We start from the raw sequence: 21086 nt of genomic DNA, 5'->3' as shown, positions 1-21086 counted from the left end.
AACTAAAACATAATCTATAATTGACCTCTTCTAGAAAAAATCTCAAATCTGTCCTCTTTTGATCAAAATGTCACGTACCATGGATGATGTCGGTTGTACGTCCAGCTTGGCTATAGAGATGACGTACGCCTCACTCGCTTGATTACGATGGCGCTACTAAGGATACCGAAAGTTGTTTTCACTAGAACAATAGGTTATATCCAGTATTTTTGACATTAAAGCGATTATTTTGCCAATCAGCTCCTTTTGGCGACTCCGATAGAGTTGCTCTTAATTTGCAAGTGAATTTGATTTGAATTATATAATACTGCCACATAGTTTGTTTGTCCTGCGTTTCTAAACAGAAACTGGTCTGCGACTATTCTGCCTCAAAAGCTCAGACATCTTCACGCCTCTCTTTTACATCATGTATCCATCCAAATTAACCAAGCTGTCTAGTCTAGTCCTATAGCATAGCCTCTGTCACTCACGGATAACACACAGTTTAGATACAATTCTCATAACGAATCTCGGAAGGAAAAATAGGATCATCTCAGGACGAGTACCAAAACTTTTGGTGAATATACTCTCACGGAATTTCCTGTATCGGGAGTATGTGCAGAACTGAAACTGGGGAATTTTCAGTAAATCGTTTGGAGCTGCTGCTCTGCCACGCCACTTTCTTTCTCAATGTATGAAGTCCTTAGAATATCAGGTTGAGGAGATCTTGGTGCAGGCAAATATGGTGGAATGGAGTCAAACTTATGACCAGGGGAAGCAGCGGCAGCTTCAGCCATGAAGTTCTGGAAAGGAACACAGACGTCAAGGGAGCACAAGGGCAACAACGATGTTTGTAAGGTAAAATTTGATGCAAAAGCAACACATTTTCGAGTCCCAACATAACAGCAGTAGGACACTCGTGGCGAATCTTGAAAGAAAATGAAGGGGTCAAAACTAACGGTGTGTAGAAAAAGTCAAAAAATACCAATTCTTTAGTGCAAATAAGGTCAAAATTTTGACAGGGATACTAGTAATTTTTATTTTTCAATTTTTGGAGGGGGGCCTCGAGCCTGTCGAAGCCCCCTGGTAGATTTGCCACCGAGGACACTAGAGCGCAAAAGGCAAGATGTGATAGAAAAACAAGTACTACCTATGTTCCTAAATATAGGTCGTTTTGGCTTTATATTTAGGAATAGAGGGTGTAAATGGGAGCCAGCACCATTTTATTATAATGGTCACAATTGAAAAATGATGATCTGTTTCTAATGCCAAAGTTTTAATTTCAAACATTAACTATAGAATGGAGTACTTTAACTAGTGTATTTTTATGTACATGAGTAGTGGAAAAGTATAGCTGAAACTAACTATTAAGGAATATATTGTAGAGATAGCAAAAGAGGCGGAGAAGTTTGTTGATGTTATCTAAAACCGACACTGCATCTGAACCAATTTACCCAAAAGAAACCATTTAGTTGAAGAAATAGTCTACCAGAAGTATTCACCGGGCCTGTTTAGCCATGCATTCAGACCGGGTCAGTAAGGATTTGAAGAAAACTAGCATGGCTTCTATTCCCAGATGATCAAGAGGACTGACTGAGCTCTAGACAGTAGACACCAAACACAGGCATCTAATTAAGAGAAGTAATCTTCAGTTCTTCACCAAAGAAAGGATTGGAAGCAGCACCTTATGCTTTACATACAAAACCACAGAGTCAACCACAAGAATTTCCCTACCATAACAAGGTGAAGTCCTACCTAAAAGATAAAACTGTTACACAAAAGAAGTACAATTTCTTAGAGAAGACACTGTTACCTTTATCAGCTGCTCTGCAGTCTGAACATCTGTTGCAGAACTTCCATTGATTTCAATAGACATTACATCCTCCTCCAAATCGTTTATCAAGATGCTCGATCTGCTAGCGCGGCGAATGTAATCAATTCTTGCACCAGTCGGGCCGATCACAGCTTCAGCATAGATAATTGGAACTTGCATCTTTTCAGTAACCTGTCAAATGTCAAATAATCCACCATCACAAATATATACTAATTATTGTTGTGAAGAAAAACAAAACATGTAGGAAATCTCAGAAACTCTACAACAAAAATTATACAAACCTGTGCAGTGATTGCTGGTGATTTACTAGTTAATGGACGCACAAGCACATGTGAAGGTGCTTCTGGGCCACACGCAGACACACGATAATGCAGAAGGTTTTCCACAGTGGCTGGTGGATACATGCTCAATGATTGAGATGCTTGCAGTTCATATTCAGACATACCACGAGTTGTTGGTAGATCAGCAGCTGCGGATGGAGATACCCTGCTGGTATGAGATTCACTTCCATATAATGATATTCCCAGGTGTGGACGTTTTCCAATTGTAGCTGATTGACATGTCTTCCTCAGTGGGTGTGCTTGGTGACCATGCACAGATATAAGGGAGCGTATTCTTTCAACAGTAGCTGATGCACCGATTGGTGAAGTTGCTCGTATTTCATATGCTGTCAGGTTGTGGTGTGAACCTAATTCAATAGGAGCTGATAGGTATGTTTCCATGGGTGGTGAAGATGTTTCTTGTCTATACACACTTATACCATGACGTGGAGGTGTCACTGATCGATATCTTCCAAAAGAGGTAGGAGCTTCCACAGGATTCCTGCATCTCGTATAGTAAGTTTCAGTCCATTGGGGTTCATGCTGATGATCCTCAGAATGGCAGAGTGGACTAACTGCTTCCAGAGGGACTTCAGGATGGTCACTGTAGTAAAGTGGGGGCATTCCCTCAGGATGGTCACTGTAATGACATGGGGGCATTTCTGCGTGTAACTTCGACAAAGGCACCTGAAGATATAAAAGTTCCTCTGAATCAAATATTGGGTAGGGTAGAAAGCGGTGGAAACGGATCGGATAGTGCTCTTAACACTTCGGGTTTCATATTTTCAAAACAAATACGAATGCGAATAGAAATGTTATCAGATACGAATGCGGATCAGATTTTACTCGAGTACGGATACATATCGGATGTTTACACAATTCGGAACAAATACGAATAATAGCGAGTTAGCGACATATTAGTTAAATGAAATGAGTCAATAGCTATGTGACACAAAATAATCAACTTGAAACATATAACAAGTTAATGATAGACATGTTAATGAATAAATACTATTATAAACCCGGATATCTTCCATTTCCATTTCTAAGTTTAATAATAATTTCTAAGTTTAATCATACAAAAAAGTTTGACAACTTATTAGGCTTTTATATTGGATAATTGGCATATTAGGGCTAGAATTGCTTGAATTAGCTCATGGAATTTTATTCAGATACAGATATATGCACTTCCATATTCATATTTGTGTCGAAATCCTGTACCACATTTGTATTTGTATATGTAAAATAAACCCGGATATCTTCCATTTCCATTTCCATTTTAGTTTGGACGTGGATGTTTCAGATAAGAATATGCATTTTTTTCGAATACAAATGTCAGATATTTCGGATTATCCACTACCACTTTCCACCCTTAAAGAATCTACCATAGCTTTCGCATGGCTGTTACAAGAGTAATGTTCAAAACAGTGGCAACTACTTACATGAGGGTCAAACAATGGGATAACACTTCGATCAACCAGGTACTTCCTCAAATGAGAAGCAACAAGTTCCAAAGCCTTCCGCACTCGTGCAGCTTGTCCCCATATTTCAACAATCCTATCTTCTTCAAGTGCAACAGGCGGCAAGTCGCAATCTGCATGGTCAAAGCACGCAAGGAATGACATACTGGCTAAAGGACACTGGATGCTGAACAATAAACCAAAGAATAACCACCGAAATAAATGCTCCCTCTTTTCATAAATAACTAAATAAGTGACGGTGGTTTTAGTTCAGTTTGAACTAAAACCACATCACTTATTTATGAACGGAGGTAGTATATAATCCAAAAGACATCAACTGGAAGAATGTCATATTGAAACTGCTTATCATCGTATTGGAAAGATAGTAACTCGAGGTAATAGCAACTTTCTGTTCAAATAAGAGTGAGCTCGGCATAAGGGTGAAACCCACTTTTGCCTAAATGATGGATGCAGTGGAAAACGTAATTCATCTCATTTTTAATAGATATATTATTCTCTTATTTAGTGAACTCATTGTAGAACCGTAGCATTCACGGGCAATCTTTTGGTGACAGTACTAACACACAAGTCAAGCAAATCAGTTACACAAAAATCAAAGGATACATGATTGGATGGTTGGTAGGACTTAAAACTAGAAGTACATATTGTACTCTATAGAAACACTCTACATATAGATGACTACAGGTGCAAATTATACAAGTAGACTCTTGGTCTACATTGATTGAACTATCTTCTTCCGCCTTCACTAGCAACTTGACTGATTTCTCCATACAACAACAACAAAGCCTTTAGTCCCAAACACGTTGGGGTAGGCTAGAGGTGAAACTCATAAGATCTCGCGACCAACTCATGGTTCTGGCACATGGATAGCAAGCTTCCACGCACACCTGTCCATGGCTAGTTCTTTGGTGATGCTCCAATCCTTCAAATCTCTCTTTACGGACTCTTCCCATGTCAAGTTCGGTCTACCCCGACCTCTTTTCACATTATCCGCATGCTTTAGCCGTCCGCTATGCACTGGGGCTTCTGGAGGCCTGCGTTGAATATGCCCAAACCATCTCAGACGATGTTGGACAAACTTCTCTTCAATTGGCGCTACCCCAACTCTATCTCGTATATCATCATTCCGGATTCGGTCCTTCCTTGTGTGGCCACACATCCATCTCAACATGCGCATCTCTGCCACACCTAACTGTTGCACATGTCGCCTTTTAGTCGGCCAACACTCAGCGCCATACAACATTGTGGGTCGAACCACCGTCCTATAGAACTTGCATTTTAGCTTTTGTGGCACCCTCCTGTCACAATGAATGCCAGAAGCTTGGCATCACTTCAGCCATCCGGCTTTAATTCGATGGTTCACATCTTCATCGATATCCCCATCCTTCTGCAACATTGACCCCAAATATCGGAAGGTATCCTTCTGAAGCACCACCTGACCATCAAGGCTTACGTCCTCCTCCTCCTCGTGCATTGTAGTACAGAAAGCGCACCTCATGTACTCGGTTTTAGTCCTACTAAGTCTAAAACCTTTCAATTCCAAGGTTTGCCTCCATAACTCCAACTTCCTGTTGACCCCCGTCCGACTATCATCGACTAGCACCACATCGTCCGCAAAGAGCATACACCATGGGATATCTCCTTGAATATCCCTTCTGACCTCATCCATCACCAAGGCAAAAAGATAAGGGCTCAAAGCTCACCCTTGATGCAGTCCTATCTTAATCGGGAAGTCATCAGTGCCGCCATCACTTGTTCGAACATTTGTCACAACATTATCGTACATGTCCTTGATGAGGGTAGTGTACTTTGCTGGGACTTTGTGTTTCTCCAAGGCCCACCACATAACATTCTGCGGTATCTTGTCGTAGGCCTTCTCCAAGTCAATGAACACCATATGCAGGTCCTTCTTTTGCTCCCTATATCTCTTCATAAGTTGTCGTACCAAGAAAATGGCTTCCATGGTCGACCTTCCAGGCATGAAACCAAACTGATTTTGGTCACGCTTGTCATTCTTCTTAAGCGGTGCTCAATAACTCTCTCCCATAGCTTCATTGTATGGCTCATCAGTTTAATTCCACGGTAATTAGTACAACTCTGAATATCCCCCTTGTTCTTGAAGATTGGTACTAATATACTCCGTCTCCATTCTTCTGACATCTTGTTTGCCCGAAAAATGAGGTTGAAAAGTTTGGTTAGCCATACTATCGCTATGTCCCCGAGGCTTCTCCACACCTCAATGGGGATACAATCAGGGCCCATCGCCTTGCCTCCTTTCATCCTCTTTGAAGCCTCCTTGACCTTCGACTCCTGGATTCGCCGCACAAAACGCCTGCTAGTATCATCAAAGGAGTCGTCCTGATCAATGGTAGAGCTCTCACTCTCCCCATTGAACAGCTTGTCAAAGTAATCCCGCCATCTATGCTTAATCTCCTCGTTCTTCACCAAGAGTTGGTCTGCTCCGTCCTTGATGCACTTGATTTGGTCAACATCCCTCATCTTCCTCTCTTGGATCTTCGCCATCTTATAGATGTCCCTTTCGCCTTCCTTCGTGTCTAACCGTTGGTAGAGGTCCTCATACGCCCGACCCCTTGCTTCACTCACAGCTCGCTTTGCGGCCTTCTTTGCCATCTTGTACTTCTCTATGACTGATTTCTCCATAACCAAACTAATAGGGAAGCAAAACCAACATTTTCCAGTAGCACACATATATATCATTAAGGCACAAACCATTACTACAGCTAAAAAACATTTCAGAACTGCTTTTCAGTCTATGATTGACACATGCAACCTTGTTTGAGAAAATATACTAATGTAAAAGCAACAAAACATCATATGTTTACCGAATTTCAGCTTTGCCCCAACAGAGATGCCAAGCAAACTAATGACATCCGACCAAAATATAAGACGTTTTTGCAGTTTAAATTGAACCACAAAAACGTCTTATATTTTGGTACAGAGGTAGTATATGCTTAAGTAAGCCACAATTCATGTTCCTTATTGACAAATTGGTAGAGGCTAGGGTTCTGCCAGGTCTCGGACGTAGGTTGTAGGGGTGGAAGTGCGGGCTGCGAGGTTGGGGACGCCGGTGCCGGCGGTTGGGCGCCGTCGCGGCGTGAGAGAGAGAGAGAGAGGCGACTAGGGTTTGGGGCTTCCGTCTCCCTGTTTATTGTCTGCTTAATATCGAAGGGGTACATGTGTTTATAAAGGAGGACAGCCTGCACTAAACCCTAGATAACTTGGACTCTACTATAACTTGGACTCTACTATAACTTGGACTCTAAGATAGCTAAGATAACTTGGGCTAAGCCCGTAACTAACCCTGCCCATTGGGCCTCCTCCGTTGGTACGTTGTACCGGTCATAACATCTCTCCCCACCTTCTCAAACAGCTCGTCCTTGAGCTGAACATCTGGAAACTGCTGGCGGAAATCGTCGAGCTTCTCCCAAGTCGCTTCCTCCTCTTGCAGGCTGGTCCACTGTACCAAGACATGCCAGACGCTGCGACGCTGTTGCGCCTGCAGCACCTTCACCACCTGTGCGGAAGCTGGAAGGAGGCGGCCATCCGAAGTAGGAGGAAGGGTCGGCGTCGCTGCAGGAGGGTCCCCGCGGTAGGCCTTCAGTAAGCCGACATGGAAGACGTGGTGGAGGCGAGAACCAGCTGGCAGCTCCAAGTGGTATGCGAGTGTGCCGACACGCTCCAGCACACGAAAGGGACCGGCGTAGCGAGGTCCCAATTTGCGCTTGGAGCACGGGTCCAGAGACTGCGTGGTCCTGTGGAGGAGGCGCAGCCACACCCAATCGCCCACCGCGAACTCCGCCTCACGATGATGAGCATCGTAGTACTTCCGGGCCAGATGTTGTGCTTGGAGAAGACGCTGGCGCGCCTTAGCCAGAATGTCGTCGCGGGTGCGGAGTAAGTTGCCCGCCGTCTCGGACCGAGCCGTCCCAGGCTCGTAATGGAGCATCGCCAGAGGTGGGCGCCCGTAGACCACCTCGAAAGGCGTGGTGCGCAAGGCGGAGTGATAGGAGGTGTTGTAGCAGTACTCCGCCCACGCCAACCAGTCCACCCAAGCTCGTGGACGATCACCAGTAACACAACGCAGGTACATGGTGATCACCTTGTTGACCACCTCGGATTGGCCGTCTGTCTGAGGGTGGAACGTCGTGCTCATGCGGAGCTTCACGCCCGCCAGTCGAAAGAGATCCCGCCAGACATGTCCCGTGAACACGGGATCACGATCGCTGACGATGGACGAAGAAAAACCGTGGAGGCGGACGATGCCGTCGAAGAAGGCACGCGCCACGGAGGCGGCTGTATATGGATGACCCAGGGCGATGAAGTGCGCGTACTTGGAGAAGCGGTCAACCACCGTGAGGATGACGGACTTGCCGCCTGTTAGACCTTTCAGCCTGAGCATTGATATTTGTGGATGACACTAGGAGAGTTGGGACAATTTTCGTTGGTTTATTTCTCACACAATGCCATGCCAACCTGAGGGGTTGGGGATACATATTTATAGGCTGCTAGCCAGCCAAGCATATGCTAAGATGCTAGTCTAAGATGCTAGTCTAAGATGCTGCTAAGATGCTAGTCCAAGATGCTATCCTAACTGCCAGTCCTTGATGGTCAAGGATTCTATCCTAACAGCCACAAGGACCATGTGCTGCAGCCCCAAAAGGACTATGTGCTGCAGCCCCACAAAGACCATAGTACATAGACTTATCCATCATTCTCCCCCTAAGTCTTGTACGTCGTCTTGTGGGAGAGTCGAATCATCCCAATCCTGGAGCAGAGTTCGAGGAACTTGATCCTCCCAAGAGGCTTGGTGAGCAGGTCTGCGAGCTGGTCCGTGGTGTTGATGTAGCTCGCCTCGATGCTCCCTTCTTCCAAGCAGCTGCGGATGAAGTGATACCTCAATCGGATGTGCTTGCTCCGCTCATGAAAAACGGGGTTCTTTGCCAGGGCCAGGGCGGACTTGCTGTCCACCAGGAGCTGCACCGTTCTAGTGTCTCGGACGAGGAGATCACCAAGCAATCGAGCAAGCCAGAGTGCCTGAGTGCAGGCGGTGGAGGCCGCTATGTACTCGGCCTCACAGCTGGACAGGGCCACCACCTGCTGCTTGACCGATTGCCAGCTCACGAGACACTTGCCGAGGAAGAAGAGGATCCCGCTCGTGCTCTTGCTGGTGTCGATGTCGCCGGCGTGGTCGCTGTCCCTGTACCCGACGAAGTGTGCCGCCCCCGGACACCTAGGGTAGTGGAGGCCGTGGTCGAGGGTCCCTGCCACGTAGCGGACGATTCTCTTCACTGCCTGCTGGTGCTCCGACGTCGGTCGCTCCATGAACCGACTGACATAGCCGACGGAGAATGCCAAGTCCGGCCGTGTGTGGGCGAGGTAGCGAAGGCTCCCCACAAGGCGTCGGTACTGCGTAGCGTCCACTTCCTCCGTCGTGCTGTCGCGGCTCAGTTTCAGCCTCTCCTCCATCGGAGTGAGAGCTGGGTGGCAGTCGGTGAGCCCAGCTAGCTCAACGATGCGCTTGGCGTAGGCGGACTGTCGAAGCGCGATCCTGGAGTGATCCTGGTGCACCTCGATCCCTAGATAGAAGGGGAGGAGCCCCAGATCACTCATCTGGAAGGTGGCCTTCATGTCTTCCTTGAACGCCGCCACCTCTGCATCTTTGATGCCGGTGATCACCAAGTCGTCAACATAGACGCCCACCAGCAGGGCATTACCTCCACTGCCCCGTCGGTAGACGGCCGCCTCATGCGGGCTTTGCTCGAAGCCCATCTTCTTTAGCGTGGAGTCCAGCTTGGCGTTCCACGCCCTAGGTGCCTGCCGTAGGCCGTAGAGAGCCTTACGCAGGCGGAGTACCTTGCCCTCCTGGCCAGGGATCGCAAATCCCGGTGGCTGATGCACATAGACTTCCTCCTTCAAGTCGCCGTTGAGGAATGCCGACTTGACATCCATGTGATGGACACGCCAGCCCTCCTGGGCAGCTAGCGCAAGGAGAAGTCGCACGGACTCCATCCGTGCCACGGGAGCGAAAGCGTCGTCGAAGTCGACTCCTTCCTGCTGCAAGAAGCCTCGAGCCACCAAGCGAGCCTTGTGCTTGATGATGGCGCCGGCTCCATCCCTCTTCAGCTTGAACACCCACTTAAGGGTGATTGCGCGGTGACCACGAGGGAGGTCAGCGAGCTCCCAGGTGCGGTTCTGCTCGACCGCATCCATCTCCAACTGCATCGTGGCGCGCCATGCCGCGTCTTTCTCGGCCTCTGCAAAAGACCGAGGTTCGCCGTCCTCACACGCGAGTTGTAGCTGCGCCTCCAGGTTGCGTGGCACCAGTCCCGGCACCGGCTGGTCGCCGAGTAGATTATCCATCGTACGATACCGTAGCGGTTCGCCGCTATGATACGCGTCGATGCGCTCCTCGTCGTGAGTGAGCGGGGAAGCGAACTTCATCGGGTTGTGCTCTGCGTGAGCTGGTGCTGATGAAGACGAGCCCGGAGTGGTGACTGTCGGGGCTGGAGTATGCGGCGTCGCCGGTTGTGGTGCCGTCGGCGTAGCAGGCACCGGAGTCGATGTAGTTTTGGGGGCTGGGGTAGACGTGCTCGGCGAAGAGGAGCTGCTTGCTCCCCTAGCTTCCTTGAAGTGGACGTACTCGACAATGAAGTCGTCATACGTCGGCGTCGAGCCGTCGTCCACCGCCTTGTCCCATTTCCACCCTCGCCCTTCATTGAACACGACGTCTCGCGCCGTGCGCACACGCTGTGTCTCTGGGTCGAGGATGCGGTAGGCCTTTGAGCCCTCCGCATAGCCGATGAAGACTCCCGGAGTACTCCTGTCGTCGAGCTTGCCGATGTGGCCGAGCTCTTTGGCGAACGCAAGGCAGCCAAAGACCCCCAAGTGAGAGACCGCCGGCTTCCGCCCATGCAAGGCCTCGTACGGCGTCCTGCCGTCGAGTGCCTTAGTAGGCGAGCGGTTGAGGATGTAGACGGCCGTTAGCACCGCCTCTCCCCAGAAAATAGCCGGCATCCCTCTCTGCTTGAGGAGAGCCCGAGCCATCCCCACAACCGTCTGGTTGCGCCGCTCGACGACGCCGTTTTGCTGCGGGCTGTACGGCGCGGAGTAGTGGCGCTGGATGCCCTCATCAGCGCAGTACGACGCGAATTCAGCCGCCGTGAATTCGCCACCGTTGTCAGTGCGCAACACGCGCAGTTTGCGGCCGCTCTCCGCCTCCACAGCAACCTGCGCACGCCTGATGGCGTCCGGCGCCTCTCCCTTACTGCCGAGGACCATCACCCACATGTAGCGAGAGAGGTCGTCGACGAGCAGCAGGAAGTAGCGTCGACCTCCTGGTGTGGCTGGCGTCACCGGGCCGCACAGATCTCCGTGCACGAGCTCCAGCCTCTCCTTGGCCCGAAAACTCGCCTGCTGGGGAAAGGGGAGTCGTCTCTGCTTCGTCAGCACACAGATGTTGCAGAACTGCTCCACATGGTCGAGGCATGGCAGGCCTCGCACCATCTCCTTGGCACTTAGACGCTTCAGGGCCTCAAAATGATGGTGCCCAAAGCGCTCACGCCATTGCCACGCCTCGTCGTCCCGACGGACAGCGAGACAGACCGGTTGTGCCACCTGCACATCAAGGACGTAGAGTCGATTTTCACCTCTGGGTACCTTGGCGAGAAGGCGACGCTGGCGATCCCAGATGCGTAGGACCCCATGCTCAATCAGCACGCGTGAGCCGTTCTCATCCAGCTGTCCCAAGCTGATGATGGAGTTCCTTAGCGCAGGGATGTAGTAGACACCGGTGAGCAGCCGGTGCTCTCCCGTCTTGGTGGTGAAGATGACGGAGCCGACGCCCTTAATTTCCATAGCTGAGGCATCCCCAAACTTGACGGAGCCTCGCGCGTCGGAGTCGAGCTCGGCGAAGAATTCCCTTCGACCGGTCATGTGGTGGGTGGCGCCGGTATCGAGGCACCACCCCGCAGTCTTGTCCTTCCCGGAGCCATCGCCGAGAAGAGCGTGTGCTTTCGGCTCGTCGAGGTGGAGGGGAGCCTTTGCGACTGGTGTCGCTGAAGGTAGCTCGATGCTTGCATGCGCCATGAACAGAGCCGTCTCCTCCTCCGCCGCCTGTGCGACGTGAGCCTGGCCTTGTCGTGGTTGTCGACACTCATTGGCCCAATGGCCAAGCCGGCCACAGTTGTGGCAGCTGTTGTCCTATGCCGGCTTGGGCTTGCCAGCGACGCCGTCCTTGGCGCCTCCGCGGGCGTCACCTTCGGCACGTCCTTGTGCCTTGCCGCCCCTTCGCGCCTTGCGCTGCTTGCCGCACTTGCGGCCGCCCGTCGTGGAAGAAGGCTCCCCCTTCTTCTTGTCACCAAGGCTGGCATCCCACTGCTCCCGAGTTAGGAGCAGCTTCCCGCCGGTGGTGATGGGCCCTGAGGGAGGCTGTGGCTCGTCGGTGTCGACGACCTTGAGGCGACCTATCGCCTCCTCGATCGTCATTGTGGAGAGGTCCAGCAAAGACTCGATCGAGCGAGCCATCTGCTTGTACTTCTCGGGAATGCACCAGAAAAGCTTCTCGACAGCTCTCTCCTCGGTGTAGGTGGCATCGCCGAACTTCACCATCTTCTGCAGTAGAGTGTTGAGACGGAGAGCAAAGTCAGCAACGTCCTCACCTGGCTTGAAAGCCAGGCTCTCCCACTCCTTACGAAGTGCCTGCAGTGTGGACTTGCGAGCACGGTCGCTGCCGATGCGTGCCGCGGCGATGGCGTCCCAAGCCTCCTTGGCAGTCCGCTTGTTGGAAAGCGAGAACTGCATCTCGGGCGGGACTGCGGCGATGAGGGCGTCCAGCGCCCGTCGATCTTCTTGATGGTCGACGTTGCTGTCCTGGACTGCCTCCCACAGCCGCCGCACCTAGAGCCTGATCTTCATGATCGCGGCCCACTCGACGTAGTTCGTTTTAGTGAGGGTAGGCCACCCAACAATGGGACCAACATCCCTGACCACAGTCCGGACCTCGTAGAGGCCGCGGTCCTGGTCGTTGCAGCCGCCGTCGCCGTGCGCACCTCCACCTGGAGCGCGGGCGTGCTCGGCTGCCCACTGCGCTGTCCGCTCTTGCGCCACTTTGGCGCGGTCTGCGTCGGCGCCGTCGTCCGCAGGCGCGGAGCCGTTGGAGCTGCCGGAACCAACGCGGAGTGCCTTGGCACCCGCTGTAGCCTCACGTGCTGCCTCCGCTGTTGCTGCTGCTTCTACCTCCGCCCTGGCTGCTTCTACCTCCGCTCTGGCTGCTGCCAGCTCCGCTGCAGCCAGCCTTGACACCCTTGCTGCCGGAGCAGCTGCTGCTACAGCTGCTCGCTCACGCTCCTCTGCCACGGCGCGCTCGGCCTCCTGCCAGCGCCGTATGCTCGAGGTAGCCGTGTGCTGAGAGCGACCTGCAGACATGGCTCGCTGCAGGGGGGCTGTTGCGTGAAGAGGAGGCTGTTGCTGACGAGCTGCTGCTCGACAGTCCTGAGGGAGGGAGGTAACTAGGGGCAGTCAGAGCAGCTGCTGCTACCGGCTTAGGCTGCTCAGCTCCCGGTGAGAGAGGTGAGCAGGAAATGCTCAGGGTACAAGATAACGAGGCTCTGATACCACTTGTTAGACCTTTCAGCCTGAGCATTGATAGTTGTGGATGACACTAGGAGAGTTGGGACAATTTTCGTTCGTTTATTTCTCACACAATGCCATGCCAACCTGAGGGGTTGGGGATACATATTTATAGGCTGCTAGCCAGCCAAGCATATGCTAAGATGCTAGTCTAAGATGCTGCTAAGATGCTAGTCCAAGATGCTATCCTAACTGCCAGTCCTTGATGGTCAAGGATTCTATCCTAACAGCCACAAGGACCATGTGCTGCAGCCCCAAAAGGACTATGTGCTGCAGCCCCACAAAGACCATAGTACATAGACTTATCCATCACCGCCCACCTTGGGAAGGCCCTCGATGAAGTCCATGGAAATATCCGCCCACACCTGGGAGGGTACGTCCAGCGGCTGCAGTAGACCTGCGGGTCGTAGTGTCTCCGTCTTGTTCCGCTGGCACGTCACGCACGACCGCACCCAGTCGCGGACCATCGCGACATCACCGGGGATGTAAAAATGAGCACGGAGACGATGGAGAGTCTTCTGCACGCCCTCGTGCCCTGCAGAGTGCGCCAAAGTCAGGACCTAGTGGCGCAGGTCGCCATGGTCGGGCACGAAGATGCGACGGCCATGTAGGAGCAGCCCCTCGTCCAAGCGCCAGGGCGCGTCCAGCTCGCCGGCGTCAAGGCGCTGGCGCAGGCCCTGCGCATCCGCGGCCGTCGAAGTTGCCCGGCGAATGTCGTCGATGAAGGCGAAAGATGGCCCGGAGTGGATGCACATGATAGTGCCAGCCATGGCGACGTCGTCCGCAACATCCTCAGTGTCGCGGCGGGACAAGGCGTCGGCGACCGTGTTGAGACGGCCGGGGCGGTACTCGACGGTGAAGTCCAAGCCGAAGAGCTTGCTGATCCACTGGTGTTGCGGAACTGTGGAGAGGCGCTAGTCCAACAAGAACTTGAGGTTGTAGTGGTCCGTGCGCACAGGGAATGACCGCCCCAAAAGATAAGGCCGCCAGTGGCGCACCGCCTGAACCAGCCCAATAAGCTCACGCTCGTACGCCGCGAGCTTGTGATGGCGAGCGGCGAAGGGGCGGCTGAAGAAGGCGAGCGGTCCCTCGCCCTGGTGGAGGACGGCGCCGAAGCCGATGCCAGAGGAGTCGCAGTCCACCACGAACGGCATATCAAAGTCCGGCATCTGGAGGACGGGTCCCGTCGTGAGCGCCCGCTGGAGAGCCTCGAATGCCGTAGTCGCCTCCTCGTCCCAGGAGAAGGCGTCGCGTCGAAGGAGACGCATCAGTGGCGCGGCGATGAGGCCGAAGTCCCGGATGTACTTCCGGTAGTAGCCGGCGAGGCCCAAGAAGCCGCCGAGCGCCCGCGGTGACCGCGGGGTCGGCCACGCGGCGACAGCGGCGACCTTGTCCGCGTCCATCGCTACCCCGTCCGCCGAGATGACGTGCCCCAGGTACGCGACGGAGGTCGTGCCGAACGAGCACTTCGAGCGCTTGAGGTGAAGACGATGCGCTCGAAGCTCGTTGAAGATGATGGCCACGTGTTGTAGGTACTCCACCCAAGATGCACTGTAGATAAGAATGTCATCAAAGAAAACAAGCACAAAGCGGCGCAAGTATGGGCTGAGCACGTCATTCATCAGGGCCTGGAAGGTCGCCGGCGCGTTGGAGAGGCCCAACGGCATCACCAGGAACTCGAAGTGGCCATGGTGAGTGTGGAACGCCGTCTTCTCGATGTCGTCAGGGTGCATGCGCACCTGATGGTAGCCCGAGCGAAGGTCGAGCTTGGTGAAGAAGCGCGCTCCGTGTAGCACGTCCAAGAGCTCATCCACGACGGGGATGGGGAACTTGTCTTTGGACGTCAAGGCGTTGAGGGCGCCGTAGTCGATGCAGAAGCGCCATGTGCCGTCGGGCTTGCGCACAAGGAGCACCGGGGCGGAGAACGGCGATGTCGAAATCCGGATGATGCCCTGCGCGAGCATGACCGCCACCTGACGTTCAAGCTCGTCTTTCTGCAACTGAGGGTACCGGTACGGGCGCACGGCGACAGGTGCCGTGTCCGGCAGCAGGTGGATGCGGTGGTCACAGGGCCGCACGGGAGGGAGGCCCTGTGGCTCGTCGAAGATGTCGCTTTGCTGCTGCAGGAGGTCGGCCAGGAGGGGATGCGCCTCGTCCAGTGCCGCCGCCATCAACTGAAGCTGCGGGGTCGCGGTGCCGGAGCCGCCGATGCCTGTCCACTGAACGCGACGGCCGCCCTCACGCCAGAAGATGAGGGACAGCACATCGAGGTCCCAAAGGATGGGGCCGAGAGTGGACAGGAAGTCGATGCCGAGGATGAAGTCGTAGCAGCCCAGGTTGATGTCGACGCAGTCGATGGAGAACGGCTCGTCGCCGATGAGGACGGGAACCTGCCGCGCCACCCCCTGGCAAGCAAGGCGGTCCCCGTTGGCGACGGTGACGCTGAACTTCTCCGAGCCCGCCGGTTGGAGTGCGAGGCGACGCATGGCGTCCCCGGACAGGAAGTTGTGCGTCGAACCCGTGTCCACGAGCGTGGTGAGACGCTCCCCGTTGATCGTCACCGGAAGCAGCATCGTCTTTGCCGTCTTGATGCCAGCCATGGCATGAAGGGAGACGACGAAGGCGGTCGCGTCGACCGGCCCGTAGGTCGTGACGCCGGCCTCGGAGAGTGTGCTGGCATCGAGCTCCGCGGTGAGGGCCTCCACCTCCGCGTCGTCGATGGTCTCCAAGTAGAACAGGCGGGCGCATGTATGACCCGGCGGATACGGCTCGTCGCAGTTGAAGCACAGGCCCTTGCGGCGCCGCTCGAGCTGCTCGGCCGACGTCAAGCGTCGGAAGGTGCGTGTCGCCGCGGGGGCAGCCGCAGTAGTGGCCGGCAGGGCGGGGCGTGTCGGGGTGGCGGCTGCCGGGGCGGGGCGGGGCGGGGGACGCGTGCCGCGCCCCGGGAACGCCTACTGCAGGGCGTTGGCGCGCTGCTCGTACGCGCGTGCGTAATTCATGGCCGTCTGCAGGTCCTGGGGGTCGCGCATCTCGACGTCGATGCGGATGTGGTCGGGAAGGCCGCCGACGAAGAGCTCGGCGCGTTGGCGAGCCGTGACGTTAGGCGCATGGCAGGCCAACGTCTGGAAGTGGTCGGCGAAGTCCTGCACCAAGGTGGTGAAGGGAAGGCGACCGAGCTCGGCCAGGCGGCTCGGCTCCCACGTATGGGGGGCCGAACCGGAGGAGACATAGGTCGCAAAAGCGCTCCCACGGAGGCATCCCGCCCTCGTCCTGCTCGAGGGCGTAGTACCACGTCTGGGCGGCGCCACGGAGGTGGTTGGAGGCGATCCACGTGCGGTCGGACGCCATGGTCCGCTGCCCCCTGAAAAACTGATCGCACTGATTGAGCCAGTTCAGGGGGTCGACGGTGCCGTCGTAGGTGGCGAACTCCAGCTTGGTGAAGCGGGGCGGCTGCTGCACGTGTGGCGAGGCTGCATAGGCGCCCTCGTGACGACCCAGCGCGGCGGAAGGAGTGTTGCAGCACCATGGAGCTCCCGGCGTACAGGTCGGTGTACCCGCCGAGCCCCCCGAAGGTGGGGGCGGGTGGCTGCAACACCGTCGGCTGTAGCGGCGCCGTCGTGTAGGTCGGCGTGTCGATCCACGTCGGTAGCGGGGACGACGACGGCGGCCACCGGACCTGGGTGATTGGCAGGCCCTGGGGCGCGAAGGGCGCCGCCGGCGGAGGCGGTGGTGGCGGGGTTGTGTACGGAGCCTGGAGGAAAGTCCGGAGGTTCGAGACCGCCAGGTTGAGGTCGCAGATCGCTGAGGACATCCCCGCCGGGGAGAGGACGGGGGCGGGTTCGGCCGCCAGGGCCGCGGTACCGGAGGCGGCCGGACCTGAGGTGGCCGGCGGCGGCGACTGGTGCGGCGGCGGCGGCTGCTGCAAGGTGGCGGGGAAGGCGGTGGTGGCGGCGGCGGTGGTGGTGGGAAGGTCCGACAAACTCATCGAACCCAAGCTACCTGATACCAAATTGGTAGAGGCTAGGATTCTACCAGGTCTCGGACGTAGGTTGTAGGGGTGGAAGTGCGGGCTGCGAGGTTGGGGACGCCGGCGCCGGCGGTTGGGCGCCGTCGCGGCGTGAGAGAGAGAGAGAGAGGCGGCTAGGGTTTGGGGCTCCCGTCTCCTGAGGGAGACAACAACAGAATATTGTTTATTGTCTGCTTAATATCGAAGGGGTACATGTGTTTATAAAGGAGGACAGCCTCCACTAAACCTTAGATAACTTGGACTCTAATATAACTTGGACTCTACTATAACTTGGACTCTAATATAACTTGGACCCTAAGATAGCTAAGATAACTTGGGCTAAGCCCGTAACTAACCCTGCCCATTGGGCCTCCTCCGTTGGTACGTTGTACCGGTCATAACACAAACATTAACAGTTTCACTCCATAAGTGCATATCATCAACAGAATCACATGCACAGATACTAGTACATTATGGCAAATCAATGGTATGGATACAAGGAAGCAGCGGATGTGGAAAAGTGTGTTTACAGGTAGACCAGAAAAAACAACATACCAAGGACATAAATGTTAGTTTTGGAAGCTTCCTCGATAGAATATATCATCACACCTTGCTCCCCAATAAGGCTCATTGCCTGTTCACTTGGTATAAGGATCCGTGCCACAACTGTACTATCAGATCCCATGTCTAAGCCATCATCATAAATTATGTGCTGATATACTCTCAACAGTGCATCCATAGCTGGAGGTATTAATTCATCCGGTTGCTCCGTTGCGAAAATGATAACCTTTCAATGAAAAAGGTGAAATAATTTTTAGGACAACTGAAAGACGAATCATGTCTCCTTTGCATGAACTGAAGTCCATCGGCTTTAGGACCACTGTATGGCAAAACATGCCTTCTTCCGTATGCTGATATACACTAAGAAAGGAAAATAAGTAAAGAATGTGTGGTATAAAACCCAAAAAAGGCAAGATGCAGCATTGATGGAATGCTAAGCATTAAGTTAAAGAATTAGTTGATCTGTAGCAGCCAGTTCCATGCTAGAGTGTTAAGTGTTAACAGAGCATGCTGAGAAAATAATGTCCACATCTCCATTATGAATTACTAGTTGATTGTTAAGCCATGACAGATGGGGCCAGAAATTTTAGTGTAAACATGAAACACTTTTGGTCTAAATATCCAAAAAAGGGCTTGGTTGCAACGGAAAATAATGCAAGGTATATGGACAACAAACACCTATGTTGGATTTTTATATACATGCTAACAATTAAGAAAATTCTACCATATATTAGACAAAAAAAGAATACAAAGGTGTGTTTTCCAATTAATTAGGTTAAATCCTTAGGTTGATCAAAAAGTACAGAGTAGAAATAAGATATCTGTTCAATCGGCAACTTACAGCTCTTTCTGCCCCCGCAAGATGACCACCTATTATACGGATACATGCTTTTGTTTCCTCGCACAGTCTTCTAACCCTCTCTCCTTTGTAACCAATTATTGAACCAAGCTTTGTCGCAGAAATTAGCATCCTGAAGACTGTAGTTCCAGGCCAATCAGGGTACCTATTTTCATCAGCAGAGCAAGTGGTATGGTCACCAGGGCCTACATCATCAGTAATGTCCTGTCCCCTAACAGTCCCAAGAGCTTCCTTCTGAGATTTCCTGACCATTTGAGTAACCCACCGCTCTGTTGAATTTCTCTGCATCTCAGCCATTCCCACCAAGCACTGAAGCATCACAAAAGATAGACAAATACAATAGTGAAAAACTGTATGCACTTTAGCTATTCCCAGTAGCACTGAAGCATCACAACATACAGTGGTGAGGGCATCCCTAGCTCTTTACCATCTTCTCATGTTGCTGATCAAGTCGCTATTCAAGATAAACCTAATGATCCATGTACTGGACCAATAACAAGAGCACGTGCCAACAGGAGTGGACCTAGCGAAAAAAGACCCGGTGTCCCACATGTAATTTTTCGGGGTGTCACACACTATACTATACATGACATATACTCCCTCCGTCCTAAAATAAGTGTCTTAAGCTTAGTATAATTTTATACTAGAGCTAGTACAAAGTTGAGACGGTTATTTTGGGACAGAGGGAGTAGCAAGGAAATTTCTTGGACCTGGTCTCCTGTGCACCCCTATGGTTGAACCTGGGTACGGCCCTGCGTGCCAAGTTACTATCACAACAGCTGAATTCTCTCTTAATTGAGTTTGACAATTTAAATGATGAGGACTTTATACTGCATAAATCCTTGTATCTTTGCATGATCATGTTCGAGGCACCGGAGAACATGAGCAAGGAGTGGAACATGTTGTCATCTAATAATAAGGTGTGCACGAGTAGACGTGGGGGCAAGTGGTGCCATCATCAAATGACGAGAACACAAGATGGGAACACGGTATTCCCTTTTGAGATTCGGTTTGACTGCCAGAAAGTCCAAAAACCGAAATAGGTGCAGAATGTTTATGCATGCTTCAAATAAGGCCAAAAAAATACAACTTGGAAAGCTGGATCTGTGTGCTTTCCAAACTGTATGCTGCTAGCCTTTGACTCGAAGAGATCATGTAGATATCTTCAAAACAATATGTCAGTGTTAATCTGAGTTTCCAAAACAGAGTCATATGAGTTAGGAAAGTTATAGGTCAGTTTGTTTTCGACTCCAACCTTATGTTGACCGTCCAGAAGTCTTTATATACCCTTGTAAATCGTGGCTTGGAGGTCAGACAACGTTTAAGACTATCGTGAAACTCCAGAGAACCGCGCAAGCATTCATCTGAATTCCTATACACCAAGTTTGTTTCAATAGGGAGCATTTACTACTGAAAATTGGGCGTCAGCTATTGTTCCGCTGGGAATTGGGAACTGCTTGTGCTCGGAGGATCCTTACGCAAGTGTGTGGTGTTGCGAATTTCGTCGGGTTGCAAATCATTGCGTCTGGGAACGGGTGAAAAGCCGAAGAAATTGCAGAATTACACAAGTTATCTACATCGATCTCAGAAGGTCGGGTCATCCCGTATGATAAAGACAAATACAATACTGAAAAGAAAACTTATGCATTTCACACATTCCCACTAGCATAGATAGAAAAGCGCAACAATATAAACGAACCTAGGAATAAATGGGTCACAGCTAGTAGGATTTTCCTGTTAAGCCAATCACATTTCTACCGATATAGAGACTGAAATCAAGAACTGAGGCATAATAAAGAATACAGGATCAAGTACATAACTTGATAAAGGTCTAACACCGCTCGATCTCAAGCAGCAGCGTGCGAACACTATGAGAACAAGCTTAAAACCCCACACTCTAAAGCCAGCGATTATACCAAACAAGGGGCCTCCTTCTAGCATCAGAATATCACAACTAAGCCGAGCTCCCGCAACTCGTCCCCAGAACGGAGCTCCGTGATTCCCGCGAGGAAACCGAGACCACACCGTAGCGCCATGTAGGCCTGCTGCGCTAGCCATGCCAATCAGAGGACGCGCCGCACAGAATCGGGAGGGGCGGGAGCGGGGAGAGGGGGGGGCGCATACCTTCAATCAGCGGCCGGCGGCGCGGTCGGCGCCCCGTCGGCGGAGGCGTGGAGCTCGTTGGTGGCGACGCCGGAGCAGGAGGGTGGAGAGGGTTTGGGGGGTTTAGAGTTGGTGGGGCCGGGAAGGTTTTTGGTAGGGACCCACATGTGCAAAGATCCCAATTTTTCTTTAATGATAATAATAACTCTAAGAGGTCTCCCCTTAAAAAAAACTTGAAGAGGTCCCACGAACGCCCTCACAGCCATTCGATCATCACGTCAATGGCTTTTTTCAA

At 52.3% G+C, this 21086-nt stretch overlaps 1 protein-coding gene across 1 annotated transcript; it reads right to left on the bottom strand.

Moving 5' to 3' along the window:
* Positions 1-274: 274 nt before the first annotated feature.
* On the bottom strand, positions 275-20914 carry LOC123429333 (flowering locus K homology domain-like). The gene is made up of 7 exons (XM_045113387.1): positions 20813-20914; positions 18671-18997; positions 17824-18055; positions 3576-3727; positions 2095-2820; positions 1793-1984; positions 275-782 (listed from the first exon to the last, which is right to left on the bottom strand). The coding sequence occupies exons 2-7, from the start codon at positions 18983-18985 to the stop codon at positions 621-623; spliced, it is 1779 nt and encodes a 592-aa protein (XP_044969322.1). The 5' UTR covers positions 18986-18997; positions 20813-20914; the 3' UTR covers positions 275-620.
* Between the last annotated feature and the right edge of the window lie 172 nt (positions 20915-21086).

Source organism: Hordeum vulgare, chromosome 1H, assembly GCF_904849725.1.
Source record: "Hordeum vulgare subsp. vulgare chromosome 1H, MorexV3_pseudomolecules_assembly, whole genome shotgun sequence".
In the NCBI taxonomy this organism is placed as follows: Eukaryota; Viridiplantae; Streptophyta; class Magnoliopsida; order Poales; family Poaceae; genus Hordeum; species Hordeum vulgare.
Note: the sequence above shows the minus strand (reverse complement) of the source record. Positions and strands in the feature narration are given on the sequence as shown.

Excerpts from the sequence above, each read along its gene's own strand:
- LOC123429333 (XM_045113387.1), bottom strand. The coding sequence starts at position 18,985 with ATGGCTGAGATGCAGAGAAATTCAACAGAGCGGTGGGTTACTCAAATG. Across the intron at positions 18,056-18,670 it reads TTGCGGGGGCAGAAAGAGCT|GTTATCATTTTCGCAACGGA; the intron begins GTAAGTTGCCGA and ends TTTCATTGAAAG. Across the intron at positions 2,821-3,575 it reads TCCCATTGTTTGACCCTCAT|GTGCCTTTGTCGAAGTTACA; the intron begins GTAAGTAGTTGC and ends TTATATCTTCAG.